This window comes from Cherax quadricarinatus, chromosome 23 (genome assembly GCF_038502225.1).
Source record: "Cherax quadricarinatus isolate ZL_2023a chromosome 23, ASM3850222v1, whole genome shotgun sequence".
Taxonomy (NCBI): domain Eukaryota; kingdom Metazoa; phylum Arthropoda; class Malacostraca; order Decapoda; family Parastacidae; genus Cherax; species Cherax quadricarinatus.
In genome coordinates this window covers 16,734,446-16,756,064 of record NC_091314.1, presented here as the reverse complement: position 1 = coordinate 16,756,064, position 21,619 = coordinate 16,734,446, and the positions used below count along the sequence as shown (strand labels likewise).

At 40.2% G+C, this 21,619-nt stretch overlaps 1 protein-coding gene across 6 annotated transcripts in view; it reads right to left on the bottom strand.

Moving 5' to 3' along the window:
• LOC128685574 (uncharacterized) overlaps positions 1-21,619 on the bottom strand; it is a 172,689-nt gene that overhangs the window by 11,960 nt on the left and 139,110 nt on the right. For 3 of the 6 annotated variants that reach the window (XM_070087982.1, XM_070087984.1, XM_070087985.1), the window contains 3 exons: positions 14,267-14,397; positions 8,576-8,629; positions 1,098-1,222 (listed from right to left, as the gene is read on the bottom strand). In XM_070087982.1, coding sequence (XP_069944083.1) covers positions 1,098-1,222; positions 8,576-8,629; positions 14,267-14,397 — 310 coding nt within the window. Of the gene's footprint in view, positions 1-1,097; positions 1,223-8,575; positions 8,630-14,266; positions 14,398-21,619 lie in introns of those variants that run through there. The other 3 variants (XM_070087983.1, XR_011392358.1, XM_070087986.1) reach the window with 3 other exon arrangements.

The window sequence follows — 21,619 nt, the reverse complement described above, 5'->3', positions numbered from 1 at the left end:
GGCAACTCAAAAGAAGAAACACAATTACCATTACTCCTTCAAATACTCTTTTACCAGAAGTGTGCTGACACTGTAATCAACTTCACTTTCCCCTAACTGCAACATCCCCAACCTTCTTCCATAAGTTAGATGAACTTATGTCCAGCTACCTGGTTTCCCTGAATCCCTTCATATTACCTTGCTCACTCCAGAAGCAGGTTAAATCATAAAAGAAAAAACACTTGTCTTCATTCACTCCTATCTAACTTGCTCACATAAGCCTGCTGGATGACCAACCCCTAAAACCCTCTCTCCAACTGTTCCTAGGATGACCATCACCTCTTACCTTTCATCCCAGATTTATGCACCCTCTTTGTCATCCTGTCCCTCTCCATCCTCTTTATACATCTAACTACCTCATCAACCCTTTGCAGCTGAAAATTCTGTGATTTCAACCACAAGTGCCCTAGATATCCTTTCTTTAACATCACAAATCTATCATGCAATCATCAACCACTATGAAATAGTAATCCAGATGACAATCCTCAATTTCCACTTTTGTGATTAGTGGTATTGCAACATTCTTTGTAAGTACTGCACAGTAATTAATATACAATATATTAATGTTTAAGTTTCTCATAGTCCATGGTGCTTAGACACACAAGGTGTATAATAGTAAGTCAGGGGTGTATTGTTGAATTACTATATTATTACATGACCTCTATTGGTCTGGCAAAATTAATATTCCAGAAAGGCCCAGGAACCCAGGATGCAAGAAAATAAGTGTAAATACACAAGAGTTTAAAGATAAATGTGAACCAAGTGTTAAGTACACATTATAAAATTTACCTGTTGCTTATTATTTTACTTATTTTCCTTGGAAGATTGCTATTCACAAGAAAGTGCTGTGTGGCACTGTATAATAAATTAACAATTTAGCCTTAAACTGTCCAAACGCAGATCTACGTTCACGTGCAAGGGGCTCCGAACGTAGATCTACGTTTTTTTTTTACATGCTTTCAAATGGAGAAAATAAAGGTCGGAGTGCTACGCATGTGAACGTAGATCTACGTTTGGACAGTTTAAAGGTTGAAAGGCTGTGCATATTAGTCCATTACCTCTTGCGTCTCTTTTCATCTTGCTCAGGTTTGGTATGTCTCTTCAGAAAAACTTCATCTTCCAAGTTTTCTGTCCCTTCCATTACATAAAGGCTGGTTAGTATGCGTGTACCCCATCGTGGAATCTAAAAAAAAAAAAAAAGAAGAAAAAAAAGAAAAAAAAAAAAAAAAAAAAAAAAAAAACTCTAGATTAATCAAAATATTTTCCAAGTAATATATACTCTTACATCAGTGTTAAAGTATGGATAGTAAACAGAATTTTTGAGACACAGGTATAATGTACTTCCATAAAAAATTTATGTACACTTAAATGCATAATGGTAATTTTTATTTTTAAATCATTTAGTAACATACCTCAAAAATTATTACTCAAATGTACTGTTTCCATGGCCAGACTATATAATAAAGGCAAGTGCAATGCCTTTACCTCAAAATAAGAAAATGCCTTTATCTTAATATAAGAAAAAAAAAAGTTTTTTTTTTTTTGGTGATTACATACTGCTATTTTCAAGTCATACACTGAACCATTTTATCAGAACTAGAGATGGGACAATACTAAATACAGTGTATTTTGCCAATACCAATACAGTGGTACCTTGGTATACATTTGCTTTGGAATAAGTCCAGCTTGGTATGTATATGTCCTGTTTGGATGCAAAAATTTTTGCTTGGTATATAACCTTTGTCTGGAATATGACTCGCATACTAGAACTTGTATGGGTCAAAATGAGTCACGACACCTAGCGCTACCCTTGTTTACCTCTCTCTCGAGACAAAGCCACTATTGCCCACTAGCGTCACTATGCCCATTGCTTTGAGGCTGTGTCTATAGTGGAGGATATTGTCTCTCTGGGCAGGTCCATGGGTCTGGATGCGAGTGATGGTGATGTGGAGGAGTTAGTGGAGGGGCACAGGGAAGACCTGATCACTGAGGAGCTGTAGGAACTTGAGAAGGAGGAGCTCAAGTCCAAGATGGATGCACTCTCTTCAGGCTCGGAAGAGGAGACAGAGGAAGCCCCTACTTCATTATTCAAGGAAATCTTTGCCAAATGGATGGACATCAAAAACTTTGCAGGGAAGTACCACTCCAACAAAGCCCAAACAAGCCGTAATAGCATTGTCTGGAATGACCAGACAATGTCACATTTCTGAAACATCCCAAGGAGACGGCAGAAGCAAAGTTCTTTGGACAGATCTTTAGTAAAGGTCAAACCTGGTGAACTTCAACCAGGTCTAAATAGGGAAAAAGAGACAGAAAAGAGAAGGGGACTCTCCTTCCAAACAATAACATTTCCTCCTCCTCCCACCTCAGCACTATCCTAGTAGGCACTCGACTCTTTTTCAGCAAAGTAAAGTGAAGTTAAATTTGCATTTATTGCATCTAATTCTTTTGTATTTGTGTGTGTATTTTAGTATTGAGCAGTGTTTAAATTACATATTTTAGTATTAAGTAGTGTTTAAATTATTTTATACAACCCCATCAATGTATAATATGCCAATAACAATAGGATTTTTTTTTCATGGAAACAGATTAATAATTTTCCCTACATTTCTTATGGGAAAATTTGTTTTGTATACGTCCTGTTTGGTATAAGTCCAAGGTCCTGGAATGGATTAAGGATGTATACCAAGGTACCAGTGTACTCAATTTTAGAGATACTGATACCATCAAAATTAGCTAATACCCACCAATACTGGTACAGTGGTACCTCGAGTTTTGAACAGCTCCCAACCCGAACAATTTACGTAAGTGTATTTTTGGGGGTCTGAAACAGACTAATCTAGTTTACATCACTCCTTATGGGAACAAATTCGTTCAGCAGCGGCACTCAAACAGCCTTCTGGAAAGAATTAAGTTCATAACTCGAGGTACCACTGTACTAATACTGTACAAACTGACCAATACCTACTGATACTAATACTTTGACATACCCCTAATCAGAACAAATCATGCTTAAGCCTTTCACTGTTGATTCCTTCACAAACTGAAAGCTCCTGTGTTGGCTTTTTTAAGGATATAAAAAATAATTCTATCTATTAACCCTTTCAGGGTCCAAGGCCAAAATCTGAAGTGGTGCTCCAGTGTCCAAGAAATTTTGAAAAAAAAAAAAAAAAAAAAATTATTATTTTTTCTTACAGAATTAAAGAGCATATTTTTGTGAAGGTAATAAGACAAAAAAAAATCTGATCAGTACTTACCGAGATACAGTGCCAAGAAGTTTGTCAAAAATGATGTGGTGGCGGCAACATCGACGAATTCCACATACGCGCATTACATTATTTTGTGGTTTTAGTTGTTTTTTCTTTTCTTTTCCAATTTTTTTCTATTCCTACTAACATTTGGGGCCTGAGAGACCAATACTGTATATAATGTATATATATAAACTCACTGTATTGAACACAATAACCGCACAAAAGTTATTATCATATTATTGTTTACCACTGTTGTTTATTACAATAAACATGCACAAATCTTGTATAATACTAATGTTCTATCATATATTTACATATTTACAATCATTGGACATGGTTTTAAAACTGCTGGAGCTTGTGGAATCCCTTGATCAAGGCACCATGCACAGAGGCACCTTACATTCCTCACACATAAACCGAGTGTCTTTGTGTCTTTGTTGCCGTAGTTTTGTTTGTGCACAGACAATGCATCTCTTCTGAGCAAATTTCTTCTGAGTTGAAGGAAGCTGTATTATGAAATGATCACCTTCTCTCCTCAAACGCTTGGGTATATCCTGAGGAATTCGAGGACCATGTTGTATAGCAGGTGTTGTTACCTGGTACTTCATTATGAGTTGTCTGACAACAGACAAACAAAATTCACCATACAGTGGTCTGTTGCCAGTCTTTATTTGGTACATATTATATGCATTGAGCATTGAAATGTCCATGAGATGGAAGAAAAGTTTCATGTACCACTTGTAACTCTTACGAACACAGTCAACAAAACCAATCTGCATGTCACACTTGTCAATCAAGCGCATGTTTTGTGTATAATCAATCACTGACACTGGTTTTCGAATACGTTCATTAGTCACTCGATCAACTTTGCCACTGTTTTGCATTTCATTACGGTGAATGGTTGTCAACAATGTGACATCTCGTTTGTCATGCCACCGTAATGCCATGATGTCATTGGCAGTAAACACCTGCACGTCATCACCACGAGCACCTGCGTTGAGCCTGGGCATATGTTTACGATTAGAACGCACTGTGCCACACACATCTGTCTTGTTCACTCGCATGAAATCGCTGAGTAATGGGCTTGTGTACCAGTTATCGGTATATAATGTATGCCCCTTACCAAGATAAGGTGCCATCATGTTTCTCACTACGTCACCTGAGATACCCAATAACATCTTGGTATCTTTCAATGTTTTACTACCCGTGAATACAACAATATCCAACACCAGGCCACTGTCACAATCACAGAGTACAAACAGTTTTATACCAAAGTGTTTCCTCTTGCTCGGTATATACTGCTTGAATGACAGTCTACCTTTGAACAAAATCAAAGACTCGTCAATTACAAGATTCTTGAATGGATAAAAGTATATCCTGAACTTTTGTTTGAGATACATGAAAACATTTCTAATCTTGTATAACCTGTCACTTCTGTCAGGCCTGGTTTTGTCAGAGAAGTGCAACATACGTAAGAGTAAGATAAACCTGTTCACTGGTATGATTTCACTGAAGACCGGGGTAGAAATTAGCCGATCTGTGGACCAGTATGCTTTTATATTATGCTTATAGACGTGAGGCATAAGCATTATTGTTGCAAAAAGCAAATACATTTCTGCAACAGTCGTCTCTTTCCACCTGTGTAGTCTTGACTGTGGTGATAAGATCGTATTTGCCATGGTGTACTCAAAATACTTATTACTTTCCCTGACAATAATTTCCATCAATGGCTGGTCAAAGAATAATTCAAAGAATTCCAGTTCATTGGCCATGGTTCCAAGGGGACAAGTAGGTAGAATTCCACTTTGAGAATCATCAAAGTGGTGAGGCTTGGGAACAAAATTGGGATTTTGCTGCCAATCCCACATACGGTTTGCTGGTGGATACTGGACATCATAGGCTGGTTGTGAGGGTGGTTGTGGTTGTGGTGGGCTGGTGGCTGGCGCTCCGCTTTGTCCTTGAACTGACGAGTCAGCAGCGTGGGTCCCAGCGTGGCCTGGCTTGTCACGCATGGCGGTGCCACTACCATCACCACTAACACCATCCACTGATGCCTGTGGTCTATCCATGCCAAGTGTAACCACATCATCCTCACTATCACTACCTAAAACTGGTGTTGGGCCACGGGATGTACTCCGGGATGTACTCCGTCCCCTGGGCACAGCATAGAGTACACTACCCGAGCGCATGCGGCGGCGAACATACCGACGCTTCACTGGTGAATATGATTCCTCACTATCACTACTCGATTGATCGTCGAGCTCAATAAAATCACAGTCCACGTCACTATCATCATCATTACTGAAGTCAGAGGTCTGGCCACGCGAAAATATTAGTTTTCTCTTGCGATGAGGAACAACCGACCGTGAGTCACGAGTGCCCACACCAGAGGTAGAAGGTTGAGGATCGTCAGGGTTTTCTGCACTATTATCGATATCCTGGTCATTCTTTTCGGTCACTAACTGATCAAAGCCATAGAATTCGTCTTCATATGCATAAATTCTAGCGCTTTCAAATCTAGCGAGAGAAAGCTGGTAGGCCTACATATGAAAGAATGGGTCTATGTGGTCAGTGTGCGCAGTATAAAAAGAATCCTGCAGCACACAGTGCATGATGAGAAAAAAAATTTTTTTGACCGTGTTTTGGGTTTAAAACAGCGACTTCGCAGTGTATTTTCATATGCAATTTATGGCTGTATTCTAGTTTTCCTGGTCTCATTTTATAGAATAGAAGACATATTACAGAAATTGAGATTATTTTTATTGGTTTCACAATGAAAAGTACCTTGAAATTGAGCTCAAAGTAGCAAAAATGTTCGATTTTTGCCAAAGTTCAAAAGTAAATAAATCAAGCCATGCGTCCAACACACAACTGGTGAGTTTAATATTCTTTCACAAGTGCGTTGATATTATTTATACCATTTCTACACTAATGCAGTAGTCCACATAACAGTAAATCTATTTTTTTGTGAGAATAAAAATTCAAAGTGGAAAGCAAAAGAAATGTAACAAAGGCCTGGGGATGTGACTAATGAACAGAGGAAATGTTACTTTAGTGCCAGAAATGTCTGTCTTGTTTATTCTGGACCCAATTTGGAAATTGGCATCTTTTGAAATTTGTGTGAAATTGGCAAAATTGCCAATTTCAGACCACTTTATTGGATAGTTGAAATCGGTAAATGGGTGGTTTCTTGTACTCATTCGATAGAAAAAAAATGGAGTTCTAGCGAAATAGTTATGATTTTTGTTGACTGTACATTGGAATCGGCCGAAAATAGGACGCAAAGGGGCGAAATCGCAGATGCATAAACATCGTCGAGACCACTAACTTCGCAAGAGCATAATTCCATAAGTTTTCCATCAAGTTTTCTGTGATCAGGAAAAGATTCTCTATCATTTCATAAGAAAAAATAATTTTGTTTTTTTCGAAATATTTCCAACCCTGAGAAGAAGTTTAGGAGAGGGCCTGCTGACCCTGAAAGGGTTAAAGACTACTTAAGTCTAGGCAGGTAAAGATTGGTAAATTTCAAGTATTCATTATTTTACTCTATTAAAAATGGTTCCAGTCATTAAAGCAATTTTCTCTCTCTTTATGAATCATGTCCCTAGACCTCTCTAATTTATAAATCACAAAATTTAATAATTTCTTCTAAATTACAGTAAACCCTCAATACATTAGACTAATAAAAGAGATTTTCAGAGTGTCTGTTAAATCAGAACAATATTAAGACGGCATAAAAAGCACCAAAGTACTCTATTGAATACCTAACATACAACAGATCATCAGATAACATGTGATATGTAAAAATGTTTATTCTATAACATCGGTGCAAAATTGCAGCATACTTTCTGTAAACACATCATGAAAAATTGGTTTACATGGTGAAACACAAATAGAGAAAAATGACACATGCCGTGTTCTTTCACCTACTCCTCGTAGTGACCCCTCAAGGTGAGCCCATTGAACTACCCATTGTTTTTTGGGCTAGTGACTGGGAGCATTGGAGCTAGTGAGAGTGAGTGTGCAAGCTAGTGAGTGAGGATAAGGTACTGAGTGAAGAAGGGTGAATGAAGTTCTGAGCAAAAAGGGGTGAGAGTAGCCTGCGAATGTATGATATCACTGCCATCCCACGTCGCCTTCATTGTATATCCCATGTGGCACTAGCGTACAGTCAGATGGTCATTGGTGTGGGGCTGGGTAGAGGCAGGTGGGTGAGGATATGCAAGTGAGGGTGAGTGTTGGCTCACAGCTGTCTCACCCTCTGACAAAAAGGTAAGAGGTTGAGGGGTTAGGGTGAGAGCTAGAATGTATGGGCAGAGGGGTGTAAATAATGGGCAGAGGGATGAGAGAAATGGCATCAAGCAAGGTGGGTAAAGATTAAGGTGCCTGATTTGTTCCTCCATCTGGCAGAGGCTCAAGGCTATGTACATGCATCTAATACCATACACTGTGCCATGTAAATATGTATCCAGTACCATACCTCAGCCTCACACCCCCATCCACATCAGCTGCTCATTCAATCTTTTTTCTGCCCTCCTGTCAGGTACACATCCTCAGTGCACACCCAGCAACCTCACCCATACCACCCACAATCGCCACCCATACTACCCACCCCTATAATTTCCCCACGCACCTTCACCTACACAATCCCAGCCAATAACCTACTCCCACACAATCCACCCACATCACTCTCCCACTGCTTCAAGCCCATAAGGACCCACTACCACACCTTATTCTTTCTTTCACACCACTCCCCCACAGCTTCAAGCCCACACAGTCCCACATCCACATCTTTCACAGCCCACACACCCTAGCATGCCATCCACACACCTAGTCACATAGCCACCCACCACCTTCATTACCATCCACACTTTGCCACCGATACTGCCACCCACAAGGTCACCATAACAGCACCTTGTTACTTCTAGCCTCCACCTCCCACACCCCTCCACTGCCCAGCATCCTCCACCTCTCTACACCAGCCTCCAGCTCCTGCCCCCACCTCTTTACTGTTTGGTCTCCACCTCCCACAACAGCAGTTCCCCAATCCCCACCCTTCAGTCTCACACCGAACCCACCCACCCCAACCATTCTAACCACTCCTGTCTACACCCTAACCACTCTAAGCCCTCCTTTACAACCTCCCATAAAATTTGTGAATGAGACACTTATGTAACATTTGGGTTGCACAAATGTCACATTCATTATCCAGTCAGATTTCTAAACCATTTATATAATAACCTCCATACAGTTGCAATGAGTAGAACAATGAAACAATGAGGTACCTCTGTCTGCTTGCAGAGATGTGGTTGCAGGATCTTTGACTGACGCACATCAACCTACAATTACATTATCATTGTGTTATACAATTCTGAGACCTATTAAAAATAAGGTTATCTTTTCTGGGGGCATAATGAACATAACTTTTTCTTCCCTGTATGTTCTTCAATTACATTTACATGCCATTTTCAGGAATGTAACCACTATATTATCCAATGGTCAATTGTAGTACAGTGGACACATAGTTTTTGTGATTAATCCGTTCCAGAGAGTCTGCCGAAAACCAAAATTCACAAAAACCAAAACCATTTTCCCCATAAGAAATAATGTAAATCCAATTAATCCATTCCAGACACCCAAAAGGAATAACAAAAAATCTTTTTTTTTTTAGAGATTAAATATAGATTTACATACAGAAAAGAATGACAAATCAATATAAAGCAATAATAACATCACACTTACCTTTACTGAAGACTCTTGGTGACGTATGGAAGACAGGGAGGGGGGGAGAGGGAGGACTGATTATGGTTCGGAAGGGGAATCCCCTTACCTGGAGATTACCTGGAGAGAGTTCCGGGGGTCAACGCCCCCGCGGCCCGGTCTGTGACCAGGCCTCCTTAGGTCAGTGTCCCAGGATGCGACCCACACCAGTCGACTAACACCCAGGTACCCATTTTACTGATGGGGAACATAGACAACAGGTGGAAAGAAACACGTCCAATGTTTCTACTCTGGCTGGGAATCGAACCCAGGCCCTCACCGTGTGAAGCGAGAGCGTTAACCACCAGGCCACCAGAGCCCCTTCCATAAAGACTATGGGTATCAAGTCCTTATTGGGGGTTACTTCCCTTCTTTGTTTTTTACTGGCACTAGGACCAGCTTGAGAGTCACTGGACCCCTGTCACACAAATTTTTTTTTCAGAGAACTCTGTTTCTGGCATCTCTTTAAGATTTGCCTAAAATGGGACAAGGTGTTGTCATTGAACATGTTGCAGACACAGCCTGCAACAGCTTTGTTAGGGTGACGTTTCTCCACAAAACTTCGCAATTCATTCCGTTTGCACCTTCTTCCCTCTCTCTTCCTCCTCCTCTGAAGCAATTTCCTCAGCTGTGGTCTGTTGCTGCTCCAGATGAAGGTCTTGCAGCTCTTCAGTGGTTAGCTCTTCACTGTGGTACTCCACCAACTCTTCCACATCCTGGCTACTCACATCCAACCCCATGGACTTCCCCAAAGCTACAATAGATTCCACAACAGGCATAGGGTTGTCAGGTGTGTGTGGGGAAAGTACCCTGGCTGGTGTGTGGGGAAGTACCCTGGCTGGTGTGTGGGGAAGTACCCTGGCTGGTGTGGAGAAGTACCCTGTCTGGTGTGTAGGGAAGTACCCTGTCTGGTGTGTAGGGAAGTACCCTGCCTGGTGTGTAGGGAAGTACCCTTTCTGGTGTGTGGGGAAGTATCCTGGCTGGTGTGGGGAAGTACCCTGTCTGGTGTGTGGGGAAGTACCCTGGCTGGTGTGTGTGGGGAAGTACCCTGGCTGGTGTGTGTGGGGAAGTACCCTGGCTGGTGTGTGTGGGGAAGTACCCTGGCTGGTGTGTGTGGGGAAGTACCCTGGCTGATGTGTGTTGGGAAGTACTCTGGCTGGTGTGTGTGGGGAAGTACCTTGGCTGGTGTGTGTGGGTAAGTACCTTGGCTGGTGTGTGTGAGGAAGTATCTTGCCTGGTGTGTGTGAAGTGCCCTGGCTGGTGTGCATGGTGAAGTACCCTGGCTGGTGTGTGTGGGAAAGTACCCTGACTGATGTGTTCTTTCTTGAATTCTCTCGTGTTTCTTGCCTTCTTTATCAAAGGGCTGGCACTAGCAGCTTTCTTTGGGCCCATGGTGGCTTATTTAGCAGTCACACACAATAAACAAGTGCAAAAAACAATGTATTATTATGAAATGTTTTGTATTACCTCGCAGGGTAATGTTCACTCGCTGAGAAACAATGCCACTGGGACACAATCCGTACAGCTGCCGAAATCCAAGGGAAATCACAAAAACCAAGGCTATAATTTGACGAAAAAAGTTGCCTATAACCAAAATTCATGAAAACTGAGACTCACGAAAACCAAGGGTCCACCGTACTGTACACACAAATTTACAAATACATGTACTATATTGCAATAAACACTGAAAACAAAAAAGTAAAAAATACAACTTAACCAGTGAATTCTGCACATAATTTTAAACGACTATTATACTGAGGGTTTACTGTATATCAGAAAAAAAATTTGTGAGCCAATGTAATAGAAATATCAAGACTTACGGGTATCACATTTTTTATAGAGAAGCACTAAACCTGTTGCTATCATGCACTCCTAGGGAATGGGAGGCAATCAGGCTCAATCTAAGGAAAAGGAGGGTAGTTATACAGGGGCAAAAATTAACACTTTGAGGGTCGAGACCCCCGCACGCAAACTTGCTCCCAGGGGGGGGGGGAAACACTTATGAAATTATAGAGAATCTTTTTCCAAAGGTAATGAAACCAAAAGCATGAAATTTAATGGAAAACTTACGGAATTATGCTCTCACAGAGTTAGGGTCTCGATGACATTTACACATAGGTGATTTCACCCACTTTGAGCCAATTCCATTGTCCCAGTCAAGGAAACTCATAGGTGTTTAGCTAGAACTCCTTTCATTCTATTGACTGAGTACAAGAAACTGCCCATTTACCTATTCAATTAACCAATAAAGTGATCAGAAATTACTAATTTGGCTAATTTCACAAAAAATTCAAGAAAGGCCAATTTCAAAATAGGGTCCAGAATAAATAATGTAGACATTGCTGGCACTAAAATAACATTTTCTCAGTTCATTAGTAACATCTCCGGCCCCCTTGTATAACACTTGCTTTTCATTTTGAATTTTTATTCACACCAAAAAAACAGAAGATTTACTGTTATTCAGATTACTGCATAATGGTAATAACTGTTTAACCTTTTGACTGTCGCGGCCGTATATATACGTCTTACGAGGTATCGTGTTTGACGTATATATACTCATAAATTCTAGCGGCTTCAAATCAAGCAGGAGAAAGCTGGTAGGCCCACATGTGAGAGAATGGGTCTGTGTGGTCAGTGTGCACCATATAAAAAAAATCCTGGAGCACGCAGTGCATAATGAGAAAAAAAAAACTCCGACCGTTTTTTTTAATTAAAATGCCGACTTTGTGGTCTATTTTCGTATAGTATTTATGGTTGTATTCTCGTTTTCTTGGTCTCATTTGATAGAATGGAAAACATATTATAGAAATAGTGATTTTACTATAAAAAGAACCTAGAAATGGAGCTCAAAGTAGGGGAAATGTTTGATTTTTGCCAATGTTCAAAAGTAAACAAATGATGCCATTGTCCAATAAATGTCTAACTAGCCATTTTAATATGCAGTCATGAATGGGTTGATGTTATTTATACAGTTATTACAGCATTGCAGTAGTCTGCATAATAGTAAGTCTTCTATTTTTTGTTTGAATAAAAATTCAAAATAGAAAGCAAGAGTAACATCAGAGGGGCCTGGAGACGTGACTGATGAACAAAGAAAATGTTATTTTAGAGCCAGGAATGTCTGCATTGTTCATTCTGGCCCTTATTTTGAAATTGTCATATTTTTTAGTTTTCGTGAAATTGGCCAAATTGCAAATTTCTGACCACATTATTAGGTAGTTGAAATCGGTAAATGGGCAGTTTCTTGTACTCAATCGATAGAAAAAATGGAATTCTAAAGAAATAGCTATGAGTTTGGGCGGCTGGAACAACAGAATTAGCCGAAAATATGGCTCAAAGTGGGCGAAATCGCCGATTTTTAAACAGCGCTGAGGTCGCTAACTTCGCGAGAGCATAATTCCGTCAGTTTTCCATTAAATTTCGTTTTTTTTTGGTGTCATTACAATCGGGAAAAGATTCTTTATCATTTCATAAGAAAAAATAATTTTTTTTTTTTAAATTTTGTGACACCAGGAGACACCTCAGGATTGGGGGTTGCGACAGTCAAGGGGTTAAATAAGGTCAGTGCATTCATGAGTGCATATAAGACTGGCCAATTGATGGGTACTGGATGTGATGTAAATTGTTTACTCTGGAACATCTGCAAAAATCAAACATTTCTGTTACTTTAAGCTCAATTTCAAGCTACTTTCAGTCTGTAAACCATTCAAAATCTGTAATATATTTCCCATTCTATCAAATGAGACCAAGAAACTGAGAATACAACCATAAAAACCATACAAAATACACTGCAAAGTCACTGTTTTACACCAAAAACAGTGTCTCAGTTTTTTCTCATTATGCACTGCGTGCTGCAAGATTTTTTTATGCTGTGCACACTGACCACGCAGACCCATTATCTCATGTGTAGGCGTACTAGCTTTCCCTCACAAGATTGGAAGCCACTAGAATTTTGGCGTAGTATTCCGGGACCGACCCTGACTTCAAAGCCGTAATATTATGGGACAGACCCCTAAAGGGTTAACCCTTAGTGTCACAATTTAAAGAAAAATTATTTTATCTTCTGAAATGTTAGAAAAATTTTCTGAAGTTAATGACACCAAAAATGCAAAATCTGATGGAAAACTTAAGAAATTATATTGGTGTAATGATACCAGTCTGGGCACAATTTGCACAAAGACAATTTTGCCCACCTTGAATTCTATTTTATGTCAATGCCAATATTCAATTTGACCCAGTTTGTAGCTATTTTACTAGTATGCCTTCTGTTCTATTAATTGAGCATAAGAAACTACTCATTCAACTAGCAGAATTATAGTGTACACAGAAGTCAGTAATTTTGCCAATTTTACACAAAATTCAACATATTCCAATTTAAAACAACCAAAATAAACACTGTAGGCATTCCAGCTACTAAAGCTATCTATCCTCTGTTCATTAATCACATTTCCAGGCCTCTCCAATAAAACACTTACCCTCCATTTTCAATCCACTGCCAGAAAAATTAAAAATTTTACCCTATTTCTCAGATTAATATTTTATACCTACAGGGTGTTCCAGGGGTCAACACCCTCATGGCCCAGTTCATTACCAGGCATTGCAGTGGATCAGGGCCTGATCAACCAGGCTGTTACTGCTGGCCGCATGCAAATCGATGTACGAACCACAGCCCGGCTGGTCAGGTATTGACCTTAGGTGCCTGTCCAGCTCCCTTTTGAAGGCAGCCAGGGATCTACTAGTTATCCCCCTTATATATGCTGAGAGGGAGTTAAACAATCTTGGGCTCCTGATTTAGACTGTCCCAATAACTAAAGCAGACCTAGTACACTCCAATAAAACAAGATGGGGGGAGGGGGGATTAAGGGCTCTACCCTTCCACAGGAAAGATTGCCATAACTCAAATACTTACACTACTTTAAGCCCTTTTTCATGCTACTTCCAGTATGAAACTGACAAAATCATCTCTATTCACCAGTATGTCAGAACACAGTTGAGAAAGCTGTGCTTAAAACTTTGATCTACGTGAGCGGCACTGGTGTCAATGACGTGGATCTATACGACAGTGAAAGGGTAAACTTTCATTCTTAATCCCTTTCCTGTTTACTTACTCTTTATAGAAAGTATTATTCTCTTAGAGTGCATAGCACTGGTGAGAGCATGGTAATAATAATGATGATACCTATGACTGGTAGTTAGAACAGAATTAGATCATTTACCTCTACTTGTGCCTGTAAACACTCTTCCTCAGGATTAGGATCCTGTATTAATATCCCATATGGAAGGTAATAAGATACACTTGTGTTCAGAATCCCTTCACCTCGCACTGCTCTTCCCATAGGAGGCTGTCCTGTAATGGGCACAACAGAAGTAAATTATTACAGTACTGATGCCAAATGCTGTATTCCCACATATAACAGTAATAAAACTACGTATGTATAATTTAAAAAAGGTAGATTTACTACAGAAACCCAAATGACTTTTTTGATATCAGTACAGTGAACACCAAAACCTCAAACTTGCAAAATTCTGGTTTAGTACAGTACTTGGAAATGAGAAACTCTCAGGGAAGAATGTTGACGTTTCTACACAAAATATCTGATACTAAATTTACATACAAAAATACCATACAAATCATTGAGTACTAGACAAACAACTAGCCATTCATGTATCACTCATAATACATGATAGGTTACCATGCTGAATGATGCGTCTTTGTAGGGAAATGTTATGGAAGTTCAGTTACTAGCAAGTGCCAAGCTTTCAAAAAAATTATTTTCTATAAATTAATTTTTCTCTTATGGTATTTTTACATTAATACAATCGTATTCTGTGTACACTCATTTTACATAGATGTGAAGAGTTGATAATTGTTTAATGTAGTTTAGTTAAGAACTATAGATTTAAAAATAATTAATGTTGAATTCAATATAAACCATACCACGAGCGGGGATAGAACCCGCAATCAGAGAGTCTCAAAACTCCAGACCGTCGCGTTGAGTTTTGAGACTCTCTGATTGTGGGTTCTATCCTCGCCCATGGTATGGTTTGTTTGCAATCGTGTCATTACAATTTTGTGAGTCATGTTGATGGCTTTGAGGGGACTTGAGCTAGAGCTTGTCACGGCCACGCTAGCTGGAGATTCGTCTGTAAAAACTTGCATTTGTAGTCACAATGGTGCCTATGCTAACCTTCCTATGGTGTAGAAATATACCTAATTGGACGAATCTTATTGTGGCTAGCTGGTCCAGTGGCTAACGCAACGGTCTGGAGTTTTGAGACTCTCTGATCGCGGGTTCTATTCCCACCCGTGGTATGGTTTGTTTGCAATCGTGTCATTACGATTTCGTGAGTCATGTTGACGGCTTTGAGGGGACTTGAGCTAGAGCTTGTCACGGCCACGCTAGCTGGAGATTCGTCTGTAAAAACTTGCATTTGTGGTGACAGTGGTGCCTATGCTAACCTTCCTATGGTGTAGAAATATACATAGTTGGACGAATCTTATTGTGGCTAGCTGGTCCAGTGGCTAATACGACGGTCTGGAGTTTTGAGACTCTCTGATCGTGGGTTCTATCCCCACACGTGGTATGGTTCATTTGCAATCGTGTCATTACGATTTCGTGAGTCAAATTCAATATAGTGTTGAAATATTTTTTGCCATTATTTATTCACCAAATACTGTAGAATTGATATTTTATACATATCTGGTGGCTTCACTCACATTTCCTTAGTGGAGGACTGATTAAGAACTGTAGATATAATAATGTATTTAAAACAGTGATGCCCATATCGTTAAGGCAGTCGTCAACTCCGAGGGCAACTAGTGAAGATGAAAAATGCAGGAGTGTAGTTGCTCTTTTGGTGAAAGCATGACTTTTATGGAATGTATAAAGACTAGTTTCAATGGTAAACCAAAAATCATGGTGATAACTAGGATATGGGATGCATTTGTGAAACATAAACAATATGAAACAATGCACACTGTTGCCTTTATTTTAAAAATTTGCATCACCCGAATCCCCTCCTCTGACTGCTAGTGAGGACTTGGATGATTCTGCAGCAATCAACCCTGTGGTATTGTGTTCCTACATTCAACATGATGCAGGACTAGCACTTCTTAATACAAATATAATCTGAATATAGGAACAGGTATTATCCCTGCTTCTCAGGCTTTTCTAATCAACCCCTCTTACATCACATTTCTGCACTCGATGCAGATGCATCACATTTCTGCACTCAGCTTGATGCAGATGCATCACATTTCTGCACTCAGCTTGATGCAGATGCATCACATTTCTGCACTCAGCTTGATGCAGATGCATCACATTTCTGCACTCAGCTTGATGCAGATGCATCACATTTCTGCACTCAGCTTGATGTAGATGCATCACATTTCTGCACTCAGCTTGATGTAGATGCATCACATTTCTGCACTCAGCTTGATGCAGATGCATCACATTTCTGCACTCAGCTTGATGTAGATGCATCACATTTCTGCACTCAGCTTGATGCAGATGCATCACATTTCTGCACTCAGCTTGATGCAGATGCATCACATTTCTGCACTCAGCTTGATGTAGATGCATCACATTTCTGCACTCAGCTTGATGCAGATGCATCACATTTCTGCACTCAGCTTGATGCAGATGCATCACATTTCTGCACTCAGCTTGATGCAGATGCATCACATTTCTGCACTCAGCTTGATGCAGATGCATCACATTTCTGCACTCAGCTTGATGCAGATGCATCACATTTCTGCACTCAGCTTGATGCAGATGCATCACATTTCTGCACTCAGCTTGATGCAGATGCATCACATTTCTGCACTCAGCTTGATGCAGATGCATCACATTTCTGCACTCAGCTTGATGTAGATGTATCACATTTCTTCACTCAGCTTGATGCAGATGCATCAAATTTATACACTCAGCTTGATGCAGATGCATCACATTTCTGCACTCAGCTTGATGCAGATGCATCAAATTTATACACTCAGCTTGATGCAGATGCATCACATTTCTGCACTCAGCTTGATGCAGATGCATCAAATTTATACACTCAGCTTGATGCAGATGCATCACATTTCTGCACTCAGCTTGATGCAGATGCATCACATTTCTACACTCAGCTTGATGCAGATGCATCACATTTCTGCACTCAGCTTGATGCAGATGCATCACATTTCTACACTCAGCTTGATGCAGATGCATCACATTTCTGCACTCAGCTTGATGCAGATGCATCACATTTCTGCACTCAGCTTGATGTAGATGTATCACATTTCTACACTCAGCTTGATGCAGATGCATCACATTTCTACACTCAGCTTGATGCAGATGCATCACATTTCTGCACTCAGCTTGATGCAGATGCATCACATTTCTGCACTCAGCTTGATGTAGATGTATCACATTTCTACACTCAGCTTGATGCAGATGCATCACATTTCTACACTCAGCTTGATGCAGATGCATCACATTTCTGCACTCAGCTTGATGTAGATGCATCACATTTCTGCACTCAGCTTGATGCAGATGCATCACATTTCTGCACTCAGCTTGATGCAGATGCATCACATTTCTACACTCAGCTTGATGTAGATGTATCACATTTCTTCACTCAGCTTGATGCAGATGCATCAAATTTATACACTCAGCTTGATGCAGATGCATCACATTTCTGCACTCAGCTTGATGCAGATGCATCACATTTCTACACTCAGCTTGATGCAGATGCATCACATTTCTACACTCAGCTTGATGCAGATGCATCACATTTCTACACTCAGCTTGATGCAGATGCATCACATTTCTACACTCAGCTTGATGCAGATACATCACATTTCGACACTCAGCTTGATGCAGATGCATCAAATTTATACACTCAGCTTGATGCAGATGCATCACATTTCTACACTCAGCTTGATGCAGATGCATCACATTTCTACACTCAGCTTGATGCAGATGCATCACATTTCTACACTCAGCTTGATGCAGATGCATCACATTTCTACACTCAGCTTGATGCAGATGCATCACATTTCTACACTCAGCTTGATGCAGATACATCACATTTCGACACTCAGCTTGATGCAGATGCATCACATTTCTACACCCAGCTTGATGCAGCTTGACACACATCCATCATATGTCAACAAATATGATGCTTCTATCAAGTACTATATACTGCCTCATATTTTACAAGAGGGAAATAAAAGGATAAGGTGAATACCATTTTCTTTATATGTTCTCCAGATTTTTTGTTGCTTAATTTCATTCTCAAAAATTTTCCTTATATTCACAATTAGTTGACTCTCATGTTCACATGTACAAAATGGCCAGCAGACCTAATAAGTAAGCTGAGATTTCAGTGATCCACTGTACCAATGTACATTTATTTAAAGCAGTGTTATTCACTAATTTTTGCAAGAGAGCCACTTCGGTTAAATACATTGATTGAGAGAGCTGCAGCTACTGCAAGTTAGCGTAACTCAACTAAATTAAGTAGTACTGAGCTGCTAGTGCAGTATAGTAAATGAGAAAAATTAGACATGGTAATATTAGCCTGCATATCTTGTTATTAATAGCAAAATAAAGACCAAACTTACTTAATGCTCCTTTTCTCCTGGTCGGGCCTGGGATTGCTGTTCATCACTATTGCGTTTTTGTTTAACCACAAATCGATCCATCATAATGGACAATACTTGACTGCACTTTGGTTTCAAGTAAAACTAGCCCATCGCAGCTAGCTTCCACAAGAAGCAACAGTTAAGTCGTTACTTTCATATATGTTGCCGCAGTCTCAAATATCTGTTGCCTATTTTCAAACACAAATCTCCAAGAGTAACGAAATACGTCCAGTTTCCCCCGAAAGCTTGAACTCAACTGATTCAGCAAGACCACCGACGCCTAGAGCTAGACGTGTCCCTGATCAGTTTCCCGTAGTGGACTTGTACAATTTCTGTACAACTAGAGTAGGGATGTTAGAATGTTATCTCTTACCGTGACTTCATCTTCCATCTCACCTAATGAAAATATGTATCTTACTTGAAAAATTATTTTTCTATATATATCTTTTTTATTAATTAATTTACAGTGGTCCCCCACTTTTCGTAGTTCCCGGCAATCGTAAAATTCGCCAATCATAGGGGTATTTTCGTATAAACATGGACTCGCTTTTCATAGGTTGACTCGCGAGTCGTAGTTCGTCCGGGACGCGTACGCACGGCGTGAGCCAGGGCGGCAGCCAGTCTGGCATTGTTTACCAGTGAGCGAAGGTCCCCTCGCGTGCTCCAGCGAAATATTTCATAATATTCCATTTATTTTAGTGCTTGCAAGTACTAAATAAGCTACCATGGCTCCAAAGAAAGCTCCTAGTGCCAAGCCTGTGGTAAAGAAGGTGAGAAATACGATTGAATTTAAGAAAACCATCATTGAACAATATGAAAGTGGTACAAGTGTGGCTGAACTGTCCAGGATGTATAAGAAACCCTACACAACCTTATGTTCCATAGTGGCCAAGAAAAATGAAATAAAGGATGCTGTTGTTGCAAAGGGAGTAACTATGCTGACAAAAATGAGATCACCAGTACTGGAAGAGGTTGAGAAGTTATTATTGGTGTGGATAAATGAGAAACAATTAGCAGGAGATACTCTTATGACTTCGTTTATTTGTGAAAAGGCTAGGCAGTTGCATGAAGATTTGGTAAAGAAATTGCCTGCAAATAGTGGTGAAGTGAGTGAATTTAAGGCCAGCAAAGGCTGGTTTGAGAGATTTAAGAACCGTACTGGCATACACAGTGTGGTAAGGCATGGTGAGGCTGCCAGTTTGGACCACAAGGCGGCTGAAAAATATGTGCATGATTTCCAGAAGTACATAGAGGCTGAAGGACTGAAACCTGAACAAGTGTTCAATTGCGACGAAACAGGCCTCTTTTGGAAGAAAATGCCAAAGAGGACCTTCATTACACAAGAGGAAAAGGCAATGCCAGGCCATAAGCCTATGAACGACAGGCTTATGCTAATGTTCTGTGCTAATGCTAGTGGGGATTTCAAAGTGAAGCCATTACTAGTGTACCATTCTGAAAATCCCAGAGTGTTCAGGAAAAACAATGTTATGAAGAGCAAATTGTGTGTGTTTTGGAAATCTAATAGTAAGGCATGGGTCATGAGGGAAATTTTCATCGAGTGGTTCAATGAAGTGTTTGGCCCTAGTGTGAAGGAGTATCTCCTGGAAAAGAAATTGGATCTAGTAATGGACAATGCACCTGCTCATCCTCCAAACTTGGATGACCTAATTTTCCAGGAGTTTGGGTTCATCACAGTAAGTTCTTGCCCCCCGAATACCACTCCTCTCCTCCAACCCATGGACCAGCAGGTTATTGCAAACTTTAAAAAACTCTACACAAAAGCAATGTTTCACAGGTGCTTGACTGTGACCACAGACACTCACCTGACCCTAAGGGAATTTTGGAGAGAACACTTCAGCATCCTCCACTGCATAACCCTTATAGGTATGGCATGGGAGGGAGTGACTACCAGGACTGTGAACTCTGCCTGGAGAAAACTGTGGCCAGATTGTGTCGACAAAAGGAATTTTGAAGGATTTGGGACTGACCCTAATGAGCCTATGTCTGTTGTAAAATCAATTGTGGCACTGGGGAGTTCCATGGGGTTGGATGTGAGTTTGGAGGATGTGGAAGAATTGGTGGAAGACCACAATGAAGAGCTCACCACTGAGGAGCTGCAAGAGCTTCAGCAGGAACAGCAACACATCGCAGCTCAGAATCTTGCTGCAGAGGAGGAGGAAGAGAGATGGAAGAAGGTGCCTTCTTCAGAAATTAAAGAGATTTTTACTATGTGGGGTAAGATGGAAAGCTTTATGGAGAAACATCACCCTAACAAGGTTGTTGCGAGCCAGGTTGGCAACATGTACAGTGACAAAGTCTTGGGCCATTTTAGGGAAGTGTTAAAGAGATGCCAGAAACAGAGCTCTCTCCACAGTTATTTTGTGAGACAGGACTCTAGTGACTCTCAAGGTGGTCCTAGTGGCATTAAGAAACAGAAGAGAAGCAACCCCAGAAAAGCAAATGGTACCTGAGGTGTTGATGGAAGGGGATTCCCCTTCCAAACTATAAACAATCCACTCTCTCTCCTCCTCCAGTCTCCCATACACTAAGAAGAATCTCCAATAAAGGTAAGTGTTATGCTGTTAATGTTTCATTCATCATTTCCCATTGTATTGTTTATGTACTACATGTATATTTCATGTTAAAAAATTTTTTGTTTTAATACTTCTGGGTGTCAGGAACAGATTAATTGTATTTACATTATTTCTTATGGGGAAAATTGATTCTTAAATCGTAAATTTCGTTTATAGTAACGGCTCCAGGAACGCATTAATTACGAACAACGAGGGACCACTGCATATATTTTTCGAGAGCCGTGAATTGAGTCATTGCGAGCCTCGCAATGAATACCACTGATTTAAAGTAATGTACATTACAAACCAAATCATTTATTTAACCCCTAAACGGTCCAAACGTATACGTATATATGTTATTACCGCTA